Raw genomic sequence first — 25,178 nt, forward strand, 5'->3', positions numbered from 1 at the left:
ATAGTCTCGGTGGCCGCCCACAAAACATCCTATTGGCTCCTAACACTTTATAAGGCACTTCCTGTTACCTCACCAGTGCCAGAGTATCAGGTCTTCCTGCCTCCAGTGTTTCTGTTCCAGCATTTGTTCCTGACTTTTCCTCGTTTGCCTATGACCTTCTGACCCGGACCGTTTGTCCACCCCTTTTAGATCTCCCCTTGTACTGCGCTACTTGATCGTTACCGACCCGGCTTGCCTCTCCATCCCTCCGGATATCCCTGTGTACTTCTATTACCCGAATGTTACCGACCCAACCTGTCTGACAACCCCTTATTGTATCTCGCTGTTGACTTGTGGAAGGACCGCGACCTGCGTGTCCCTGCAGTGGAGTCCATACCTCCTTGCAGGGGTCCCTGGTGAATACCAGGGGCACGTTAAGACTCCGCACCTTTTTCAGAGTTGCGCCAACAATAGCAGGTACGCAATATAGTTGTGACACCTCACTAAGGTTACTAATGATCTCCTCTTCTCTAAATCAAAGGGACACTTCTCCCTTCTTATCCTTCTAGACTTCTCTGCTGTCTTCAATAGCACTGTCCATCACTCTCTTGGCCTGCTTCCCTAGCACTGGTTTCTTGAACTCAGGCCTACTTTACGATGGAAATTACCATCACTCTCACTCACTGTACCGTAAATTATTTTACCTGTATTACCAGGTTATCTCCAGAGAAGACAACAGCATTATTATTTATAGGGCGCTCACAAATGCGCATAACCACCAAGACTGGTCTGGCAAAGCGGTAAGTTAACTCTTACCACTCCTGGGCAGTATGACTGAGGCAGCTAAGTATCGTGATATGTTATTGATGAATTGTGGCGATAAATGATTGCTGCAATAGAAAGTCAAGCTTATTGCAGCAGCTTAATAAATAGGCCCCTAAGTCCATCCATAGCTCTACAACTGAGCTCTATGGAGGCAGTTTCACAGAACTCTATTAACAGTTATGTTTTGTACTGCACCATGTTTTCCCTGCAGAGTTGGACTGCAGGGAAAACAAGCATGATTTCCTGTGAGATGCTCTCGGCTGCAGGAAAACTCCACTAAAGGTACAGGGGGTATATTTACTAAACTGTGTGTCTGAAAAAGTGGAGTTATTGCCTATAGCAACCAGCCAGAATTTATCTGTCATTTTGCAGAATGCCCTAACTAAATGAGAACTAGAATCTGATTGATTGCTATAGGTAACATCTCCACTTTTTTTCAATCCCGCAGTTTAGTTAATATATCCCCCAATGTCTTCACGTTACAACGAGCACATTTCCATGTTTGCATATTCTACCCACCCATCTGTGCAAGTGTTTCCATTTACCTCCTCTGTCAACTCTTCAGCTAGAGCACTGTATTATGGTTAAAATTGTTCTTCCTTTATTTTCCTGTCTTTAAATAAATCTATTTTTATCATCTCCCGTTGAACAACACTGCAGAATATGTTGGTGTTTTATAAACTCGGCTCAACGCAACCCTCAATTATTCGGCACAACCAATACTAGCAAATTGCACCTTATCTAATTACTGCTAAAGGCAAGGAGAATTCCTTAGGATAAATGACTATGAACTTACATTAGGCTGCTAGTAAATTAGGGACAGACATGTTATAGAGTAATGAAGTTAGGGAAAAACACATTATAAGTACAATCCTCTTGTTTGGTACATCTGTCATTTTTGATTAAATCGAACGTCCTGTAATCCTGCAGCGCCACCCAGTGGCTGGTCACACAGTTGTCTACATCAGACAATGTATTTCATCAGGTCTCGGTCATCGGTACTCGGTAATGGGGTGAGCTACATTTAGGTGTAGTTGTGTATATAACGGGATAAGTCTCCTGACTTTGGATTCTGTACGGAGTAAGTAGCTGTCAGTCAGGTGACAGCTCCCGAGGCCATCGCTGACAGCGACGTCACGTTGGTAATGACGTCACTCGTCCTCCTCCTCTCCTTGCGGAACCCCTTCCTGTTCCCTTGCAGTCACGTGACTGGAGGCTGCCAGTTTCCTGGGTACGGCGGCTGAGCAGAGCCATCTCCTGGCAGCGGCGGATCCTCAGTGCAAGAGCCTGTGAGTAATAATGATTTACATTTTATATGTATACGGTTCCTGACGGTACTCACCGCTCATAGAGGGGGCTGCCTTCTTCTACCTGTAATATACAGTAATCCTCCCCTACATGGGCGCTAGGATGGGCTGTGACTGTCACAGGTGACCTGGAATGCCGGGAAAAATGTCATATGGGGGCAATAAAACCCCCAGCCTGGCAGCCCGTGGTGCAGTATAAAGCTTTCTGGCCCCACCAGTGGGATGGTTAAATAATCAAATGTCCTAATCAGGTCAGTGTGTGGGTCCAGTGTGTAGTTTATAGATTATTGTATTGATTTCCTGGAGTTCTTTAATTTTATTATAATGGTCATTATTAAGGTAAATAAATTTTTTATCATTCAGTTTTTCATGTTTGAATAACTTAAAACAAAAAAACCAGAAAATGCCACACAGTGTATCAAAGTGTGACATCAATAGTTCAGATAATTAATGTGATGAGGCAGTGTACCAAAAAGGAAAATATGAAAGCTTATCTGATGTGTAGATAGATTACAGGGAATTATTAAAGAATCTTCTCAATCTCTTATATAGAAATAGTAAGTTTCAAAAAAAAAAAAAAAATACCATAGTGTAGTATGTACTACTCTTAGAACATCATATAATGCATAGATATCTATATTGGCAGCTGTGTATTGTTATATGTCCTAAAGCAAAATCAGTTTTGGTACACCATTATATTGATAAGAATGCATTATATGATGTTCTAAGCATACTACACTATTGTATTCTCTATTTTTTTTCAGTTCCAGCCACCCTTGAGACTTACTAATACTATATGAGAGATTGAGAAGAAAGATTCTTAAATCATTCCATCTATACACCCGATAAGCTTTCATAATTTTGTTTTTGGTACGTGGCCTCATCATGCTATTTATTTTAATTATTGATGTCATACTTTGATACACTATGTGTGGCTCTTCTGTTTTTTTTTGTTTTATGTTCTAGGGTTTTGCACTTGCAAATAAGTGCTAAGGACAAGGAGCAGTCTAATGTATGTTTTGTTATTAATTACTAACAATTTTTTTGTTACTCATTTGCACGCATTACATGTTATTCACTTAGCGTCTATATTGCTTAATATTTATTCTCATGTTTGAATAACTATCCAACTATAATACAAAAACATAGCAATTGTTTTTTATATGTTAGATTTAAATATAGCTAGAGTACAGTGTTCTCCCCAGAAAATTTTGCCAGCCGAATGCCATTAAGAAGCAGTCTGCTGTGTGCAGTGTAATACTTTACACTAATGAAAATTGTTGGAAATTATTGTCCACACCTGCCGGGACTGGTCAGACTGGTGGTCAGTGATCTAACGCACACTGCTGGCTGTAGTGCTCACATAGTACCTGCAAGTAAAACCAGCTGGGTGCAACACCCGGGAAATAGGTGCTGGGGGAAGCACTGTAGAATACTCATTTGTGTAACATGATTCTTACAACACACACATCCAGACTCCATGGTTTAATTTGGAAAGACTTGCTTCTTTGTAATGTTATAGATGCACAATCTAACTCATTAATATTCACTCTTTCTTCCCACAACTCCATTTTACTGGCAATCAGTGCAATCTCTTTTTCTCAGGGGATCTTTAAGTTGTTTAGTTTCCATGTTGTGAGCATCGATATTGGCACACTTTCTTTGCTCAGTGCTTTGAGATGCTCTCTAATTTCATTGATAAACATTGACATTCATGACAGGAATTCCCTGTACTTATCTTCAGCCAAGCAACACATTTATCCTTCATGAGCTCCATGTTTCTGATCACAGCAGTAAAGTATTTGTACTCTCTCCATCTTTTCAGGATGAACGGTGCAGGATTCTCACCTCCAGGACCAGAAATGGCTGAGATTAATCGTATGCAGTATGAGATGGAATATACAGAGGGCATCAGTCAGAGAATGAGAGTCCCAGAGAAGCTCAAAGTTGCTTCTAACAACACAGAATCTGACCCCCAATCTCAGGTCAACATGCCTATGTCTGGTGTCATTATGCAAGTTCCTGAGAGAATTGTAGTGGCAGGTGCGTGTGTCCTGTTCTCCCCTGATGTACATTTGTATTACTGCCTTTTAATTGACAGTTCAGAAAGAAATCTTGTATAAGGAACGCACATGTTTAATGATGAGATACTTGTAGCAAGGCGTTTGAGATTTTCCACATCCACTTCTCTGCTATAACATGCTCAACTCCTTTTTGAAAGGTCACATTGGTCCCAAGATGAAGCTATTCATCCTTATTTGAATATAACTTTAGAGATTCCTTTTTTAATCATGTGCAGCTTCATTGTCATTTGTGTTGTAGCTTTTGTCTAAAATATCTAAATTCATCTAAAATATTAACTGGAAATGGTACTCTGTGGAATCTTGTGATATTTGCATAGTAAGCCTTTGTTGACCAATTACAAAGCTGTTTAGTAAACCTTAATTTAAAGATATTGTAGCTACAGACTGCTGAGGACCCTGTCTGTACGAAGATTCCTCGAGGTCAGTTGTTTGTGAGACAGCTGTCAAACAAATTTAGAAAGCTAATTGGTCTGGAGATCAGTTGTAGTGTTTCTCTGTCTTGCCCACAGTTTAAAGCTGACTTCTTTCTTAAGCCATTTTTGTTTTCTCTGATCTCAGTTGGTGTTTATATGTTAAACTCCTTTTACAGGTCAAAGTGAGGAGTCCTCTTTCTCGAGGCCTCCAGATCTGGATCTTATTCAGACAACCCCTTTTGAACCTTTAGCGCTAAAGACTCCCCCTCGTATTCTGACCCTCAGTGAGAGGCCGCTGGACTTCCTGGATTTGGAAAGACCCACACCAGTCACTCCCCAAAGTGAAGAGGCAAGTTAAGATTTCTATAAACCTGTACAAAAGTGAAAAACACATTGGGCCTGAGTCATTAAGGACGTATCTGCCTGTTTTGAGCGTATCCTCTGCAAAATCGTTCTGTGCATAACTGGCCTACTACATTCTATGGGCGTGAATGGGGAAGGGAATGGGTGGATTAACGAAGGTCATGTACAGTAAAGCCGAATCTGCTGCACCAGCAAGGGGTCTAGTCTAAGTGCTGACGCCGGGTCCTGCGGCATTACAATTTAAAAATAAATAATTAGTTAATTTAAAAAAAAAAAAAGTGTGGGGTCCCCCCTTCAAATGATATTAACCCTTATTCTTCCAGCCTAGTGTTGGTAGTTGCAAAATCAAAGGGGGAGGGGGACAGTGGGGTCCTCCCAAATTTAACATAACCAGCCAGGGCTGTAGGCAATACAGCAGGGGAACCCGCAGTGTGGTCCCCCTGCCATAATGGCAAACCTGCCTCAGGCTGGTCAGGGTTGGAATTCCTAGGGAGTGGGACTGCAATAAAAAAAAGTGCGGCCTCATCAAGGGGTACCCAGTCCCGTGCTGAAAGCACTAGGGCTCTCCCCACACCTCTGAGCGGTGAATTTGGAGTAAGAAAGTGAATTAAGTGTAAACGCTATATTAGTTTGTGGAAATACAGGTCCCAGCAACCCCAGGCTGCCATTATCAATCTGGACATGCTGGTGCTTGTAGAACTAAAAGTGCCAGTATGCCCTGACACCCAGGGCCCACTGAGCCATGTAGTGCTCCAAAATAAAAATTTAAAACTCCAATATCTTGTAAGCTTTAAATAGAATAGGCCAGGTCCTGTAGCTGTCCAAAAAAATGGGAACTGATCTATTTGCCAAACTTGGAACAACTTTGCATTTGTTCTTTGCCATGCAAATATTTCTGTCTAGTGGCCGAACCTATCGCCTTTGAGCCAATATACTGCTGTGATTGCTGTGATTACTATAGACGATATGATCAAAATCGCTGTGTGAAAGCTCCCTTACTAACATTTCTGAATTCAATTCCTAGGTACGGTTCATGGGGCGTCAGAAAAGAGAGAGGTCCGTTAGTGAAAACACTGTACGTCACAATGGGCAGCTTGTCAGAAATGACTCCATGTAAGTACAGCTAGGCCCCAATTCTATGGTCTGTCTGTTTGCAGCGTGTTGAAATCTCATTCACTGTGTTGAAATATTGCTGTATTTCAAAGGATGCACAATTCCTAATTTTCTTTATGTACTATGAAATCCGCTTACTCCCCAATACTTTTTCTTTTGCAAATGGTTTCATGAATGTGTAAAACCTTTCAGAACGTAATAGATGTTTATAAGTAGGTTGTTTTCTGCAGGTAAACCGTTTTCCTTGTATATTAACTTCCTGCTCAAATAAGGAAGTGTTGTATACTTATTAAAGGGCATAGTAGGAGGTAAGCTGTTAGTTGACATCATTTTACATGTCTTGGGTTCTGCATAACTTTTACATTTACTTAATATATTTGAGTGCTACAAACTTCCACATCATGTTGGAAGCTTCCTATTCCCTAGTAATACTGGTAGATCTGCACCTTGTTGTAATGTATCTGATAGGACAAGCAGGCGGAGAGCTGTGTGTGAGACCCTTGTAGTTGTAGTAGTTTGGGGGGAAATAAAATCACCTGGTTTTCCTTTTAAGTAAATGCCTTTATTGAAGTCCTATTGACAATGTATATGCTTTTATGTTTTAATCCGCCATACAGAAAAAGCATTGTCGCATAATGAGGTATTATGAAAAAACAGGGTTTTATCATTAGCAGCAGATAACAAAGGCAAAATTGGTCACTATAAAGCGGAAACACAGGGGGGATTTCAGTAAGGAAGAATGAAGCTTCTAAATCCCTGGCTGCTTCAGTAAACTGAAGCCAGTCTGCAGTGTTTTGGTGTTGGCAGTGCCATGTTCTTTATTTTTTTATTTATTAAGGGCATAAACAAATGCCTTTAACCTGTGTGCCATTGCTTTTATCATATACGCATGGATGTGTGGTATGTTTATTGTATGGGTTGGGAATCTTGAGTACTGCATTTCAGAGATAACTTACTTGAATATTATGTTTTGTTTTTTTCTAGTTTTGTCTTAGCTTTGTCAAGACATCACGATTTCCTTCTAACTTGCCCACAATGTTGTATTTCTAGTCATGTGGTGCTCTAAAGATCAGTTAACATTTGTTGCATTTTTAATTATTTGTTATTCTATTGTAACCCAATAATGTCCAAGGAGCAGTGTTTGTAATACTAGTTTAAAAACCTACACCCATTATTTTTGGTGATGAGCTCGCTGTAACATGTAGTTAACTTGGCTTCTCAGAGAATGTTGTCCGCTCATTCTTCTGTATAGAGGTGTATATATGCTCCTCTACAGAAGCTCTATATATGTCCTATATATACTTCTCTGTAACATTCTATGTATAGCACAAAGATAAGCTCCATTGACCATGCAACAAATGTCCCCGACTGATTCAGTGATCTGCTTCTGACTTAAAATGGACAGTTCTAATGATAATCTGTTCTATGGAAACCAACTGAATGAGACTTGTAAACTACTGCTCCCCACGGATTGGCTGTTCACTCTCTCCCCTTGTGTTGTATCCAATGCATGGCACTGCCATCTGTAGTGCTTCCCAGTGACAGCATGTTGCCCGGCTTCTCTCTACTCTTAGGGTTTGTCTCTTTACATTTCATATTTTCTCTCCTGTTCCGTTTTGTCTCTTCTCCCCCCCCCCCCCCCCTTCCACACACACAATTATTGTTTTTTTTCCCACCCTATATCTCTCTTTCTACCAGTAGCACTATACATCCTCCCAGTCAGATTCTATTTTATTTTCCTAGAAAACTGTGTATCTTGTCCATACTTATCATATCCTTCATTCCTGTCTTTCTCCATGTCTCCTACTACCACCCACTCACACTGTAGCCTCTCTAGATCCAGCTGTCTCTTTTCATTGTCATGTGTGTCCACCTTTCTGTTTCACACACACACAGCCTGACTTCTATGTTTCTCTTTGCTGCTCTCCTCCGATCAGCCTGACTCCACCTGCCCCCACTGGCCGCCCGTGCCCTGCTCCCTCGCACCCCGCAGATGGAGCAGATCTTTTCTCTGCCCGTGGCATTCTGTCGCTCATCCAGACCTCCACCCGCAGGGCTTATCAGCAGGTTCTCGATGTGCTGGATGAAAACCGCAGGTGAATGTCAACCCTTCCTTGTCCTCATACCTTCGCTGCCAGACCTTGTAGTGCATTCCCATATTTCTGCACCAGTATGGGCATCTGTGATTCCCCAATGTACAGCTTCTGAGTGACTCCTTGTTTCCTGTCCTACTTGTCTTCACGCCTCCCTTTTTCTGTCCTTGTTTCCCTCCTGAACTCTCCAGGCCAGTCTTACGTGGAGGGTCTTCGGCTTCTGCTCCCACTCCTCATCATGATAATGCCAGGTAATTCACACTCAATTACCACCAGTGTGCTGCCAGTAATCCATTGCGCTTTTCATTCTAGATTGCTTCGATTCTGAGATTTCTGCTTATCATTAATTTAGTGGCGCTTTAGTCTCCCTTGCAATCAGTTAATGTGATGGGTAAATGGATCCATGCAAAAGCTTCTTGGGAAAGGTGATTAATCCTAAAATAAACTGCTTCCTTTATTTCACATGAATTCAAATATTTCTCATTCACTGCATGTTGCTTTTGTTTCATAGGCTGCATGTTAAATGTTCTACGTTGAAATGTATTTGTCGTGTAGTACTTGAATGTCAGCCAGTGTATTGCTTCCACCACAGAAAAATACAGTTTGTAAACAAAAAAAAAAGTTGCAAAACTTTCTTTACATACATAAGTGAATGAAAAAAACCAAATTGCAGACAGCCTAAATAATGTATTTTTACTCTGTATTAAATGTTAAACTCACAGAGGTCACCTACATTAGAGGGGCCGGACATACTGTACTGTAGACCCAAATATATTTATTACAGAAGCGGCGTTACTGGAACTGTAAAAATAACAGGTAGAATCAAATACATTGCAAGATCCAAAGCAGTATGGATTTATTGCTTGTTAGTTACTGTAACTTAAAAGCTAGATCAAGGAAGATATAGGTTATTTCGACTTTAGTGTAGTATATTGGTATCCTATAATAAATTCAGAAAACAAAAAGGAAGACCATACTTTAAAATTAATAGGCTTTCTAGTACAAAGAGACACACTTTGTAATTTGAGGGGGGAGGACTGAAATATAACATATACATTTTACAGAAAGGGTGTCTGATACAAATCTGTAATGAGAGACCAGTATAAAGGCAGCCAAGTTAATGCTAGAACTAGTGAACTAGTTAAGGATTGTATTTTGCAGTTTGTTTTGTTTTCTTTTTTTTTTTTATTCAAAAACTGTTCATGTCTGCAATGTTTAAATGGATTAATTTGGGAACTCTTACCACTGATCAATACAAAATAACATAATAACATAATCTTAGTTTCAACTGATTTAATATATTAGATGCCACAGTTGCTTAGCGCATTTCCAAGTAAGAGCTTCATCATGAAAACCATTGTGTACATTGTGCCTCCTGTAGGTATGCTGTATCATCACTCGACGCCACTATGGATGGAACTCCAGATGACCTAACTTTAGTGGATGCAGCTTCACTTAGACGACAGGTACATTCTTGCCATTATATGTCCAACTTGCTCATGTGGACTGCATGTGTTTTGTAAATATATTTAGGATGCGCATCAAATAAATCGGATTATATGGTGATGTCTATGTAGTTTTCATGTATGCATTGGAACTAAGCTTTGTGTTCATTAAAATGTCAATGTTGCAACATCATCATCATCATTTATTTATATAGCGCCAACATATTCCGTAGCGCTTTACAATTGGGGACAAACGTAATAAACTAATAAACAAACTGGGTAAAACAGACAAAGAGGTGAGAAGGCCCTGCTCGCAAGCTTACAATCTATGGGACAATGGGAGATTGACACATGAGGTTAAGTATACATTTTGCATCTTGGCCCAGCCAGACTGCAAAGGTAGGGTGACTCATAAGCTAAATGATCCTGTCACACAACAATGTTGGTCCGGGGGTAGTTGTCTTGTGTGAAATTGTGTAACAGGCTAAAGGTAGTGAGGTTAAGATGGTGGTTGAGGAATATTATAAGCTTGTCTGAATAGGTAGGTTTTCAGAGAACGCTTGAAAGTTTGTAGACCAGAGGAGAGTCTTATTGTGCGAGGGAGAGAGTTCCATAGAGTGGGTGCAGCCCGAAAAAAGTCCTGTAACCGGGAATGGGAGGATGTAATGAGGGTGGATGAGAGACGCAGATCTTTTGCAGAACGGAGTTGCCGAGTTGGGAGATATTTTGAGACAAGAGAGGAGATGTATGTTGGTGCAGCTTTGTTGATGGCCTTGTAGGTTAGTAAAAGTATTTTATATTGGATTCGGTAGAAGACAGGCAGCCAGTGTAGAGACATACAGAGTGATTCAACAGAGGAATAGCTATTTGCAAGGAAAATCAGTCTTGCCGAAGCATGCAAAATAGATTTTAGGGGTTTGAGTCTGTTTTTGGGAAGACCAGTAAGGAGGGAATTGCAATAGTCAATGCGGGAGATGATTAGTGCATGAATTAAGGTTTTAGCAGTGTCTTGTGTGAGATATGTGCGGATTCTGGAAATGTTCTTTAGATGTATGTAACATGATTTAGATATAGAGTCAATGTGGGGAACAAAGGATAGGCGTGAATCAAGGATTACACCTAGGCAGCGAGCTTGTGGGGTGGGATTTATGGTCATGTTATCAACACAGATAGAAATGTCAGGTATGCTCTTGTTGGCGGGTGGGAATATTATTAACTCTGTTTTAGAAAGATTAAGTTTGAGTTGACGAGAGGACATCCAAGATGAAATGGCAGAAAGACAGTCAGTTACACGGGACAACACAGATGTCGAGATATCAGGAGAGGATAGATAGATTTGGGTATCATCCGCATAGAGATGATACTGAAAGCCAAAGGAACTTATTAGATTTCCAAGAGAAGCGGTATAGATAGAGAACAGCAGAGGACCTAGCACCGAGCCTTGTGGTACTCCAACTGATAGGGGAAGCGGAGCAGAGGTGGCTTCAGAGAAATTAACAGTGAAAGAGCGATTAGAGAGGTAAGATGAGAACCAGGATAGAACTGTGTCTTGAAGACCTAGGGATTGCAGCGTTTGTATGAGAAGAGAGTGGTCAACGGTGTCAAATGCAGCCGAGAGATCAAGGAGAATTAGGAGAGAGTAATGGCGTTCAGTCTTAGCAGTGATCAGATCATTAACAACCTTGGTCAGCGCAGTCTCTGTGGAGTGTTGAGAACGAAAGCCAGACTGAAGAGGATCCAACAGGTCATTTGTACGACCTCATTGATATACCCCATGACTTACCTTTCGTAGTCATGAGTTATATCTGCAAGTCCTACTTGTCCTTAGCAGTGAAGGCACACAACCCCCATTTTTAAGGCTTTTTATACATTACTCTCCTACAAACTGTTATGTAGCTATATTGTAAGCACCAACTTCGGTTATTTTGGTCTTTCCTGATGAGACTTCCTCATTCGTGTGCTAATGGTTCCCGCCAGCTTTATAGCTGTGGGAGTTCTCTGCTCAGCTCCTTTAAATAACTTGGGAGGGGTTGTGTAAGCAGGAGGATCACTTAGAGGCGCAGCCTACAGGACATTAAGTAGATTACACAACAAGAATTTGGGTGGGATGATCTTATTTTATTTGATTTGACAATTTCCTGATTCCACAGATAATCAAGCTGAACAGGCGCCTCCTGCTTCTAGAAGAGGAGAACAAGGAGCGGGTAAAGCGAGAGATGGTTATGTACTCCATCACTGTGGCTTTCTGGCTTCTCAACAGCTGGTTCTGGTTCAGACGTTAAGAACACCCCAGATGTCCCCACAAGGGACTGTACAGAGACATACAAAGTGACCCACCAAACCTTGTAACACAACTCTCGTGGTGGAGACCTGGGTCCACAGCACAAAACAGCAGCCAGCAACCGAAATCTAGGTGGAAGAAATCAGCAGCAATGTTCCTTGTTCTTGCTGGTTCACACCCATCTGGGAAACAAAGTGTGCGTTCAGTCCTGGCTGCGGTTGGGTTCAAGTAAAATGTGTAATTTCATTCTCTATCTGATCAAAAGGATCTTTACTGTCTTTGAAAACAAGGCTTATATATATATATTTTTTTTTTTTTTAAAACATGGCATGCAAGAATCATTCCTGACCTTTAAGAATCTTATGAACATGTACTATATGTTTCTGTGATACGTTGGTGGGAAGGGTTTGGGGTAAGTATGAGGCATTAGGAGTGCTTACGAGGAACAGAGGGATACAGAAAAATTATCTTTAGAAAGTGTGAGGTTCTGTAAATATTTCTAGATTTTGCTGCTTTTATCAAATCCAATTGCAAAGACCTAATGCCACCATGGACTGAGGGGGGAGAGAGAGCCAAGTTATCCTTCCTATACATATGTACTGATGGGCACTGGATGGGGGGGGGGGGGAGGGGAGAGCCAGGTTATCCTTCCTATACATATGTACTGATGGGCACTGGATGGATTGTATTACACTTGTACACTTCTCAGTCTTGGGGAAATTGACCATTTATTGGAGCAAGTCATCTGGGGTAAAACACCCAGTATGTGTGTTCTTTAATGATTTTTGTGCATTGCTACAGTTATCCGTGTTGCACCTTGTACTTCTGTATGTGTATTTCAATTGTGCTGTGCTTCCATGTCCTTTGGAAGACATGGAGATCAAGGTGCAACTCAAGAACAGTGAACTGATGGCAATACTAACTTCAGCAGTCATTCTTAAACCTGACAATCGTGCATGTTGTACGGGTCTCCTCACAGGAGCACAGATGCATTACTAATTGGTTGATCTAATGTGATACATTCACCTGTGCTCCTGATAAGAGACAGGGACTGAGGGCAGAATCAAAAGCAGCCAACGGACATCTCTGTTTTATATTTCTAAGCCAAAATAAAATACCAGGTTTTTTTTTTTTTTGACCACTTGGGGGTAAATGAATCAAGCTGCGAGATTCCAGTGAGTTTGAAAAGTGCAGATGTTGCCTATAGCAACCAATCAGATTCTAGCTGTCATTTTGTAGAATGTACTAAATAAATGACAGCTAGAATCAAATTGGTTGCTATAGGCAACATCTGCACTTTTCATATCCACTGGAAACTGGATACATTTACCCCCTGGTCTCAAACGGCATCCCCAACATGCTAAAGGTTAGTGTGTGGCTCAGCTCATTTTCACAGACTCTGTACTGGAGGGATTGAAGACCAGAGTTTGTAAGCTCTACAGTGGTCCTTCTCCAACAGTTCTTTAAGAAGTCTGTCTGCTGTAGCATCTTTTTTCCATAGTTATCTTCCACATTGTATAAGCTAAATATAAATAATAAGCCTACGAGTGCATTTATGAAACTGGAGTAAAGAAAAACTGGATGTTGTTTGAGAAGTTCTTAATCGTCAGTATGGGATTATCAAATACTTCTAATTGTTACTCTGGTTTTTATTTACTCCACAGTTATGGATATCCCAGTACATTCTGAGTAACGTGACATTCACAAAGATGTGTGCAGATATAAACATTAATGAAAAGGATCTAAAAAACAAAACAAAAACTTTCGTTTAGTGCTTTATTTAGAAGTAGTATAGTACGTATAACCTGTTGTCAGTGTATGAAACCATTTTAAATTTGTGACAAAACCCAAAGTAAAATTAAAGATGTAAAAATAAGTACACTGTAAATGTCTGTTTTCTTAGCAATTGACAACACACAATGCACGCAGTGGGTCATGGTTTTAGTTTGGGTTGCACTTGAGTTCTTGAAGGAGTGTAGAATTATTTTATACCTTATTTATCTCTTGTTTTGATTGTGTGCTTTTCCTCTTTTATTAAATGCATTTTTTATGCCTGGCTTGTGAACTATACATATAAAACACGAGTGAATATGTAACTGTACAGAAAACAAATAAAATAAAAAACAGTTTTGGTTTGTATTTTTTTTTTTTTAACGAATAAAATTTGTATTGGTTTTTCAAAAGGGGTACAGAAGAAAAAAAAAAAAAGGGGAAAGGGTACATAAAGGGGATGGAACACATACACAATATACTTGAAAAAAAATACAGCATCAAAATCAAATGCATCTGACTATACGTTGTATACATTCGGCTTGACTAATACTTTACACACCATCAAACAAAAGATCATTCACCAGCGTCATTGTCATTAGAGGGCGAGGTAAGCGAATGTGATGGATTTCCCTCCCCATCTGTCACATAATTATGCCAGGCTCTCCACTTAATCAGCGGGGACGATGTTGACGTGGAATATGGGACAGCCAGGGTTTCCATTTCGAAATTGAAATTAATTTTGGAGTTTACCTTGGCCAGAGTAGGGGGGAGAGGCTGCTTCCAGACCTGGGCTATAGCTGCTTTGGTTGCTATCAGTATCTGGCCTGTCACATATCTATCCCAACTGGGAAGAGAAGGGGGATAATATTGAAATAAAGCTAACTCTGGTGTGGGGAGGACCGAGTGACGAAGGACTGAGCTTATCAATGGAAAGGCCTTATTCCATATAGGCCTTATTACAGGGCATGACCAAAATATATGAAAAATATCGCCACGCTCAGAACAAGAACGCCAACATAGTGGTGATATAGAAGGCCAGATTTTATGAAGTTTGTTTTGGGGTAACATACATTCTATTCAATAATTTTACCAACATCTCAGTGTGATTAAGGCACTTGGACATTTTAAAGGAGTTGGTGAAAATATGTCCCCAGTCTTCCTCTGACAAATCTAACTGAAGGTCTGATTCTCATTGAATCTGAGGTTTAGACTTAGGAGCGATATCAAGACTCAATAAGGTTTTATACCAGAGGGTAATACTGGCTCTACTACTACCTTTAGTTAATGGGGAGTAATACCTGGCTAAAGGAGGGCCTATTGCCGGAATACTCAATGGTAAGGAAGTTAATAGATGCCTGATTTGAAGGTATTTGTAAAAGTCACCTTTGGGCAACGAATATAGGGCACTGAGGTGTAAGTAGGAGAAGAGCCCACCCGAGTCCAGCAAGTGTCCTAGGGGCGTATTCAATTCTTTGCCGTGACCGCTGAAAAACGAGCGCTCGAAAACTATTACCGTTTATACGGTAATATTGCGCGTAATTACCGTTCATACAGTAATTTACTCGCTCAATTTCAGCTCGCTGCTTAGGGAGCTGCGAGCTGAAATTGAGCGAGTAATTACCGTATAAACGGTAATAGTTTTAACGCGCTCGTTTCTTCGGCGGTCACGGCAAACAATTGAATACGCCCCCTAGAGTCCGAATACCCCTACCAATCCATCCAGAAAGATTCAAGTCTGGTATTTGTTTGGCGATCACCCGTAGAGACACATCCGTCGTGGGACACAACAGCTGCTCGGTACTCCGGCATAATCGATCCCACACAGTTTGGTTTGTATTTTATTACAGAAGGGATAGTATAGTATCAAGACTGAATTGAAATACATATATAATTACCTGTGCATGCTTTTCTGATTTAAAAATAAAATAAAAAATAAAGGTTTACACTAATCATCATTTATTTATATAGCGCCAATATATGCCGTAGTGCTTTACAATTGGATGCATCTCAGTCTGACCAAGTTGGCTTCCTCCAGCCTATAAGATCACAGACATTGATATAATTAATATTCTTGTTCTTTTGCCAATTTTTATGTCGTCTCTCTTCCTTTGGAATATTTAGCCATGTAGCTTGCAGAAAATATGGTGTGGACACTGTTGTTCTGTTTGCTTGGCATCTTCATTCATAAACTCAATCTCAGCCTCTCCGGTCTGTCTGACATCGTCTCGATGTCTGAATGCGCACGTTGCTGGTCAATATGATACAGAATCTCCACTCATTTTCCTGTACATGTCTATGGGACTTGAGGGAAAATGAGCAGAGATTTTAATAAAAAAATCAAAGGTGATGTATCTCTGTGGACTGTGCTGGAGACACATTGCGGCCAACTGAATTCCGTGTGTGGGCGCGCACAAATGAGGTAGGGCAAGGGGGTGGGGGGGTATGATAAAGGATACCTAAACTAATAGTCTAATATGCATTGTCTCCCACATGAGTTATAAGCTACCTTTAATGTTCACGTCACTGGGGCCCTGCATGATGTTGCTATTTTCTATGGTCCTGGATGCCACAATATAGCAAGCGGTTTGAACACTATGCATAGATATGCATAGCAACAGTTTGAATTTGAATGGCATTTGATGGAAACCGATCAATTCAAATAAATGTAAGTGGATGCTATGACAACATTCCAATGCAGACAGAATATAAAAAATTTCGGGAGTGTGTGCCTTTTTTTATATCCCAGCATTGCTTTCCCCATTGCCTCCCGCTGTTACTAGGGCATTCCTTAATGGTGCATGGTGGTCACAATCTTGTTAAATAAAGTTGTTTACTATTAATAATCCCTGTACCTTACTTAGGTAAGCGTCCACATAAAACCTAGTTAAGCAGGCAGTCAGTAACCATGATTAAGGACTTCAGCAGAGGGATACAGCTCACATACAAAACTGTAATTGGCATCCTAATTTCTTCTTGATCATACTGATGTGGATGCTGGATAGGGAGCATCTTGTAACCATCAAAGCAGCTTTCACACAGGCCTGATACTGAGATAGGAGCAAAGCAAAAACAAGGAGCAAATTTGCACCTGGACAAACCATGTTACAATGCAAGGGGTACAAATTGATTTCTTTTTTTTTTTTTGCACACTAGGAAAATACTGGCCATTTTTTCATGTTACACTTAAATACTTGATAGTGTTAAAAAAATAAATAAAGCTATTTAAAGTTAATCTACAGCACTGTGGTCATGAGTTCAATTCCCGACCATGGCCTTATCTGTGTGGAGTTGGTATGTTCTCCCCATGCCTGCGTGGGTTTCCTCCGGCTGCTCCAGTTTCCTCCCACACTCCAAAAAACATACTAGTAGGTGAATTGGCTGCTATCAAAATTGACCCTAGTCTCTCTCTAGGTGTGTGTGTGTTAGGAAATTTAGACTGTAAGCCCCAATGGGGGCAGGGACTGATGTGAGTGAGTTCTCTGGACAGCGCTGCAGAATTAGTGGCGGTGGCACTATATAAATAAATAAATGAGGATGATCATCTATAACATGCTGTATCCCAACTATAAATCTGTCCCTACATTTTAGCATTACCTTCCCCTCTAATGCAACATACATGGTTTTGCCAAAGTGCAAATTTGCTCCTTTGCTTTGCTCCAAACTCACCATCAGGCTCAGTGTGTTCTGTAAACTACCTGTTGTCACTGCCATGTACAGATATGCGTGATTACTGGTACTATATAAATAGATGACATATAAACCTAGGTCACGTTAACATACTACAGTAGTACAGCATACTTACCAACTTTCTGTTGGTCAAATCCGGGAGCCTGTGGAGGAGGTGGGCGTAACAGGGTGCGGGGCTCCAAAATGGCGTCATTTTGGACCCGCCCCCATGACGTGATGACGCAAAACGAGTCATTTGACAGCGGGGGGCGGGGCCAAACAACCACCGCGATTCACCGGGAATCGCGGCGTTTGGGACTTAATTCCCTAGGAAGTGGGCAGAATTATCCAGATGCGGGAGATTGCCACACTCGCCCGGGAGACTCTCGCATAATGCGGGAGTCTCCCGGACATTGCAGGAGAGTTGGCAAGTATGTAGTACAGTAAAGACTTGTTCCACTATGAAGAATAAAAACATTTTCCTGTAGCATGGCTGTAAAAGACAGATATGTGGTAATCTCTAGCAATGTTAGAAGTTGATAACTATTTCATAAGAACGTCGTGTTTAATCCCAGAATACTTGCCAAAATTTGGCAAGTCGTATCCGTGAGAGGGGTGTGGCCAATTGCATCATTTTGTACCCGCCCCTCATGACAAATATGGCGTTTTGATGCAGGGGGTGGGGCCAAAATGACGCGATTCGCCACGAATTGCATCATTTTAGCCATGCAATTATGGGATGCGGGAGATTTGCCAGCTCTCCTGGGAGTCTGTGAGATCAACTCGAATTTCGGGAGTCTCCCGGACATTCCGGGAGAGTTGGCAAGTATGGAATACAGTCCATCAGGCACAGGATGGCAAAGTTTAGCCCGAGGGCTGAGACTCCGCTCAGCAGCCTATTAGAAATATTATAATAATAATAAAAAAAGAAAAACTTCAGGAATCCTGCTATGGCACAGGTTCCCCCAGTCCAGACAGCCCCTGCAGCACATTATTGTGAGATTTAGACACCCCGAACAAGGTAAAAATCAACAGTCCTCCAGTAATGGGTACGTGATAAAGGCCACAAGGATGGGGCAGAGGTGCTGGTCACCCAGGTATATATACTGCCTTATAATGTTAGGGCTGTATCTCGGTGTGCTGGCAGCCGTTCTGTACCTGCACCGGGTATCCCTTGTGCACCGTATGAATGTTACTTTAGGCGGGGCGGAACTATTCTCTCTCGTCAGGTTTCCGAGGGGAAGTGTGTAACCGTAACACCGCTCCCCCTGTCACCACATTGCCATGTCCTCGCTGTTATTAGGTCTTCGCTCTTTGGCGGTGTCGGGGCTTTGTTATACCCCGGTGCGGGGGAAGAAGCGCTGGCTGCGTCCTTACCTGAGATTTCTGGAGAGGAAGGCGGCGCTGGAAGGTCCCCCGAAGCCTGTGCCAAGGTGAGGGCACCTCCCTGACCCATCTATACCCTCTTCCCCTTCACCCACTATCTCCCTGTCCCCCCCCCCCCCCGTCCCCCCCCCCCAATCCTTTCTCTACAGGACACCACAATGTTCAGACCTGTGGTTGTGAGTTTAGTGTCTCTTGTTCACTTGTCAGCCACAGACCCCAATAGTAGTAGTATTAGTAGTACTATCAATCTCTGGTTCAAGGTCATAGATTCCCAATCTGCAGATTATTTTACCATTTATTTTTTTTAAACTATCCACCATGTGACAAGAATTGTCGTAAATAATTATAAATGACAATATTTGATTATAATCTTTAATGAATATAAAGGCCACAAAATGAGGATGCAAGGATTAAGATGTGTATGAAAATAAGTGAAGACCTACTGTACAGTTGATTAGTCTTAACAAATTGTGACAAAGGTACTAAGTGTATACATAGCAGTGCAAGGAAGAATGAAGTTAATTCTTATAATTAAACTCCTTAGATTATTGTTTACTAAAGGACTGCAATTTTTTTTTTAGAACGGACCTAGATAAATCCCCATAAAAGCTAGGTTTTTTTGAAACCTATCAATAGGTAGCTATAGCTGGGCAATGTTTTGCACATGTCTAGTATAAAAATAATCTGCAAACTATTAGTACAATCTTTCAAGGGGTTCTCTGCAGAATAATAACTGAATTTCTGGAAGATATGTTTTTATTAATTGAAATATAATATCTGTAAGAGAAAAATACAATTGTCCTCCTAGTTCTGATATTACAGCAGTACAGAGCACTTAAGGTACTAGATATGAGTCCCCATAGCACCATTTTTAGTAGCGTTTGAGTTAAAGTATCAGAAGCTGAAAAGAAAGCGAAGAAATGTAAGTTTCAGTATAAGGGGTGCAACTGCCCTATTGATTATATAATATTAAACCATATAGTATTGAATGTATGTTCTAAATCTACAGGTCCCAGCAGCCAAACTTTGACTACCATGCAGAAGTCGTGGCATTCTCCAACCGTGTAAATGAGGCTTTCTCAATTGATCTTTTAAAAACTGCTTTTGTGAACCATTCCTATGTGGTGGAAGAGGAAAATCGACGTCGGGAGCTGGGGCTGGACAAGGAAATTGCTGCTTTGTATCTGCAGGACAATCACAAGCTCGCAGAAGATGGTTCAGCCTTCACTTTGTCATACCTTACTAATGCACTTATGAAGGCCTTTCCAAATCTGCCTCTTACTGGTGTAAAAGCTTTAGTTGACTCTCTCACTAGCCAGCAGGTTTTGTGTCATGTAGCTCAAAATCTAGCCGTTGAAGATCTGACCCTGAGCTCTGAGTGTCCATTGTCTCCAATAACCATCCAGAGAACCTTCTATGCAGTTATTGGAGCTCTACTGCAAAGCACTGGCCCTGATAGAACAGGGTTGTTTCTCCAGGTAAATCTTATTGTGTTGATAAAATTAGGTACAACTTTGTTTTCTCAACAATTTATAACATACTTTCTCTTGTTCTGTAGGATTTCCTGATTCCTCAAATGATCGGGAAGGATTTGTTTGATTTCTGGTCAGTTATAGACCCTATGTCTTTGCTGGTTGAGCAGCTGTCCCAGAGAAACCTACCCCTTCCTGAAGCCAGGCTCACAAAACAATCTGGAGCCAGCACTGTACTGCCTGTGTACTTTGTGGGTCTCTACTGGTTAGTATGAGTCACTTTTCTTTAACATGGAATTTAGATGAAATGTGTTTAAAAATAAATGTGTTTGTGCCACATAGAATGATATGATTTACAAACATCTTGGCCCAAAATACTTATCATGGATGTCCACCTAAATGTTAAAATATAAAACACACCACCACTCTTGCTACCACCACCACCACCACTATGGGACCGGCCCGTGCGTCAGATGCCCCTCAGCCAAGCCAGCCCCTGTATATAGGACTGTGCAAACTGCATCACAAAGGCATCATAATTGTTTAGGGAGAACGTAAACAAGAGGAGGGGAATTCATCATCATTTATTTATATAGTGCCACTAATTCCGCAGAGCTGTACAGAGAACTCATTCACATCAGTCCCTGCCCCATTGGGACTTACAGTCTAAATTCCCTAACACACACAGACTAGGGTCAATTTGATAGCAGCCAATTAACCTACTAGTATGTTTTTGAAGTGTGTGGGGGAAACCGGAGCACCTGGAGGAAACCCACGCAAATACAGGGAGAACATACAAAATCCTCACAGATAAAGCCATGGTCGGGAATTGAACTCATGACCCCAGAGTTGTAAGGGATAAGTGCTAACCACTATGCCGCCGTGCTGCCCAATTCCATGAGTCTTTATGTGAGGAGTGAGAGGTAAAGTTCCAGGAAACAAGCTGAAGCTTAGCTATTGCTTGTTGACTGTGAAATGGTCCAGTCAGGGGCCAAAAGAGAGGAATCTTTCAGCAATAAGGATAGTTTGAGATCTAGCTTGTATTTACTCCTGTTGGCTCAGTCTGTTTTACCTGAATGGTAATTGGTGTTGTATTAGGTAGCTTATGGACCTTATATTTTATCAAAGCATACAGTTTGAATCTTTAAGAATCTAAGTAATATACACCATACTATATGTGTACCATACACAGCTAATTACAGCCTGTAGTATGGGAATCTGGGTTCTTCCAGGAAGCTGCAATCTGCCTGCTGCATTAAGAATGTTTTTGATTATTTTATTCATGTGGCCGTCCACCTCTGGTATAGGAAAGGGTAGCATGATATATGTGGGGTTGGACATATAGGTGATTTGATATATTAGTTTTCTAACAGCTGACTAGATTTGTTCAGTCTAGGACATTCCCACCATGGGCCTGATTCATTAAGGATCTTAAATTAAGAAGTTTCTTATTTAAGTCTCCTGGACATGTTTCTGGCCATTTTTCTGACTCTAGTGTATATCAAGAAAGCTTGTGGACTTTTTTGCAATATCCTAAGTATGCTCGTGAGAGCAGTTACGTGTATATGCTATCATCTCATCTCATCTTTCAAAGGCAGTTTTATACCCTGGGAGGTTATCTGGAGTAGAATACTATCCTCAGAATTCATGAACTGTTTTGCTTGGCTCACATGTGAGTGTTGTTTTGTCTTCTTTTGATCGAGGTGACTGCGTTGCTAGTCCGCTTATTTTTGAGGTTTCCGGGAGGAAACCGGCGCACCCGCAGGAACCCATGCAAATACGGGGAGAACATACAAACTCTACACAGATAAGGCCATGGTCAGGGTTCTAACTCATAATCACTAAGTCACTGTGCTGCTCGTGTGTCTGTTCCACCCATGTGGTGCAGGATATGAGGCCTGTATTTTGTATCACTCTGGGGCAATGCAGAGACTGAAGTGCAGTATGATTGACATTTGTTAGTCTCCTATGTAACAGAAGTTCTGTCTACAGGTTAATGCATAGATGATGTCAAAACAAATGTTGCTGACATGCTATGATTTGCAGTTTGAGCTTTTTGTATTTTAATTGGACAACTTCAGTCATTGTTTAGAATATGTAAAATGTAGCTCTAGCAGTTTTAAATGACAAAGGAAGAAACAATCTGTCACACTTTGCTTTCCAATGAAGCGGTAGATAAAGCTTAGTAAAAAAAACATTTTATCTTCATACATTGTCTATAAACAGCATTAACCTCCTTTTGTACTTTCCTTAAAAAAAAAAAACCCCTAAAACTATTTCTTTATTTAAAAAAATAAATAAAACTTGCACCACCTTTTACTAAATAAACCCTGGAGCAATCTTTTGTCCTCTATGGTCACATGTTTGATTGGAGTCCACTTGTGAACAATTAGTATTTCAGTTGAGAAGAAACACATCTGTCTGTGAGTGGTCCCACAGTTGGGTGGTGCATTTTCAAACCAGAACTTCATCATGAAGATGAAAGAACATTTAAAGAAAATCTGGACACTGATATAACGTGGAGCACTTTTTTAATTCCATCTCAAAGAAATGGAGAATGTGGATTTGTCTAGAATAAGCTGTCCTCTAAAAATGGCCAAGAAGGTCACTTGTGCAGTTTGGTTGATGTTGGGTTGTTTGGTGTAAACCTAAGAACATTATTAGTACTGTAAATCATGGCGGTGGGGATGGTTCTCTTCAGGCACTGGGAAACTTGGCAAAATGGAGGGTGTAAGATATAGATAAATCTTGGAGATAGGTTTCTTGCAGACTGCAGAAAATTTATGACTTGGAACAAGTTTTTTATTTCAGCAGGACAGTGGAGTTGTTTAAATAAAAATGCAATGTCCTGGAGTGGTCCAATCAAAGTCCATATCTTGGTCTCATTAAAAATCTGTGGAATCATTTTAAAGTTTCTGTTCTCAAGTGCTTTCATCCAACCCGATGGAACTCAAGCAATATTGTAAAGAATAATGGGCAAACATTGCAGTTTCCAGCTGTGTAAATCATACATTTTATAGTCAATGTATATAAATATTGAAATAGGTTTAGTACAGGCCTGTCCAACCTGCGGCCCCTTCAGGTGTTGTGCAACTACAAGCCCCAGCATGCTTTGCCAGTAGACAACCTGTTGCTAGCTGGAAGGGCATGCTGGGACTTGTAGTTTCACAACATCTGGAGGGCCGCAGGTTGGACAGGCCTGGTTTAGTATTTCTTAAATTCAGAGCTAGATGTTGCCTAGTATTGCTTTAGTTAGCGTTATAAATGTTTTTGGTTTTTTTTCAATTGTTTTTAACAGTGATAAGAAGCTGATTGCTGAAGGCCCCGGAGAGACCATTATTGCTGCAGAAGAGGAGGCCGCCCGAGTGGCCCTACGAAAGATGTTTGGATTTGCAGAAAACAGGCGTCCATGGGATTATTCTGCGAGCAGACAGGAGATTGTGGATAAAATGAACATACATTCCTTAAATCAATAACCGTTGCATGCATAGCCAGGCACTTAATAGGAACTGACTTTTTGAACTCTATATCAGAGCTGAGACATAGCAACTGAGAACTCTCAAGGTCCAGGTTCAGGATTCCATCTGTCCAGACTGATATCAGTGATGAGTGGCGTCAAAACTTCCAGTTGTTGTATGTCTGTCCAACAGCTGTGTAGACATTTGTTGTACTTTTCTTCCATCTTTGGCTACACAGGGATGGTTCTCACTCTTGTTGTTTTTTTTTATAAACAAAGAAGGGGAAGATTAAATGTATACAATGTCTTGTTTATGTTTGGTTGTTTTGTTTTAATCCAACCTTCTACCCTGTTTAAAGGACTAAACCTACTTGTTTACTATGGATGAGCAATTAATTCCATTCACAAATCTTAGGTGTAACGGTTTAATTACTGAGGCAAAGGAAAAAATTGGTGCTGCTTAAGCAGCCATTTAAATTTTTGTTTCCTTCTCTAGACTGCAGTAGAAACATGATAGCTATAGGCACATTACTTCTTCTATCAGTACTAGTTTTCAGTTGTGCTCAGTCTTACATATCCTAACCTGGTCTAATTGTTTCTGTGATATCTACATACACGGTCACTTTCAATAATCACAGATCACATTTTTAGTTTAGATATATAAATAGATTAACTTCGTTCTCATGTATAGCTAACAAATGAGTTAACCGATTAATAATATATCCTGAATGGAGATAGATATTTGAAGTGAATTAAATAAATGGTGTATTATGGAATAGCATTATTTTATCTGTTCACATATCCTGTCTCACGTATGACAGTGAATGTCATGACCCATGTTCTATACAAGTGGACCAATACAGTGCCTCCCAAAGGGAGGGGGTCATCCTAGCTCTGCAGTCTGATTGGTGCACCAAGAAACCAGCACATGATCACACCATTGCATTTATGAGGATATTGGTAATGCTAACTTTAGACACCTGCCACAGAAAGTGGAGAATTCTTTAAGTACATTATTTTTATTTGCAGCAAGCTTTTGTACTTTCAAAAATAAGTCTGATTGATCATTGTATATTCTGACAATTCACTTTTTGAACTGCAACCACTCCCCTCCTTACATCTAGAGTTCCTCCTCCTAAGAATGAATTTTGTTCTTATCCTGCAAGAAATTCTTTGGCGGGGGTGAGGCTTATCTCTCTGGTATATTGGAGGAGGTAAATGGGGTTTTACTTTAAAGCTGCTATTTACAATTTGCTACATGTCATGCAACTACCATAGCAACCACAGTCATATGGCATAGAACATAGTGGGCAGAGATCTTTTGGAACTTACTCATGCTCATTCACAGCACAATTCTCCTGCCCCATTCTTCCCCTGCATAGACTTAGTGCTCTGATCTAGAGATCAGGTGCCCCTCTCCTAGTGAGGTTGAGTCCTGAAATACAAATACATTCAACTGAGAGACTGCAGGTATATATCTCTCCCACACAAAGAGCTTTTTCAAGGGTAAATTATATGAGA

At 40.8% G+C, this 25,178-nt stretch overlaps 2 protein-coding genes across 6 annotated transcripts; both read left to right on the forward strand.

Moving 5' to 3' along the window:
* The first annotated feature begins 1,990 nt into the window (after positions 1-1,990).
* MFF (mitochondrial fission factor) lies at positions 1,991-12,515 on the forward strand. Of its 5 annotated transcripts, XM_075201653.1 has the most exons (9): positions 1,993-2,093; positions 2,876-2,981; positions 3,937-4,154; positions 4,785-4,957; positions 5,996-6,084; positions 8,022-8,180; positions 8,369-8,428; positions 9,559-9,643; positions 11,773-12,515. In XM_075201653.1, the coding sequence occupies exons 3-9, from the start codon at positions 3,938-3,940 to the stop codon at positions 11,902-11,904; spliced, it is 915 nt and encodes a 304-aa protein (XP_075057754.1). In that variant the 5' UTR covers positions 1,993-2,093; positions 2,876-2,981; position 3,937; the 3' UTR covers positions 11,905-12,515. The 5 variants fall into 5 exon arrangements, with proteins under 5 accessions (XP_075057753.1, XP_075057755.1, XP_075057756.1 ...); XM_075201652.1 differs by lacking the exon at positions 2,876-2,981 and having other exon boundaries at positions 1,991-2,093; XM_075201654.1 differs by lacking the exons at positions 2,876-2,981; positions 8,369-8,428 and having other exon boundaries at positions 1,991-2,093.
* A 6,059-nt stretch (positions 12,516-18,574) lies between these two features.
* MRPL44 (mitochondrial ribosomal protein L44) lies at positions 18,575-23,969 on the forward strand. Its single transcript, XM_075201657.1, has 4 exons — positions 18,575-18,775; positions 19,738-20,206; positions 20,287-20,465; positions 23,499-23,969. The coding sequence occupies exons 1-4, from the start codon at positions 18,627-18,629 to the stop codon at positions 23,674-23,676; spliced, it is 975 nt and encodes a 324-aa protein (XP_075057758.1). The 5' UTR covers positions 18,575-18,626; the 3' UTR covers positions 23,677-23,969.
* Positions 23,970-25,178: the final 1,209 nt, after the last annotated feature.

Source organism: Mixophyes fleayi, chromosome 3, assembly GCF_038048845.1.
Source record: "Mixophyes fleayi isolate aMixFle1 chromosome 3, aMixFle1.hap1, whole genome shotgun sequence".
Lineage (NCBI taxonomy): Eukaryota > Metazoa > Chordata > Amphibia > Anura > Limnodynastidae > Mixophyes > Mixophyes fleayi.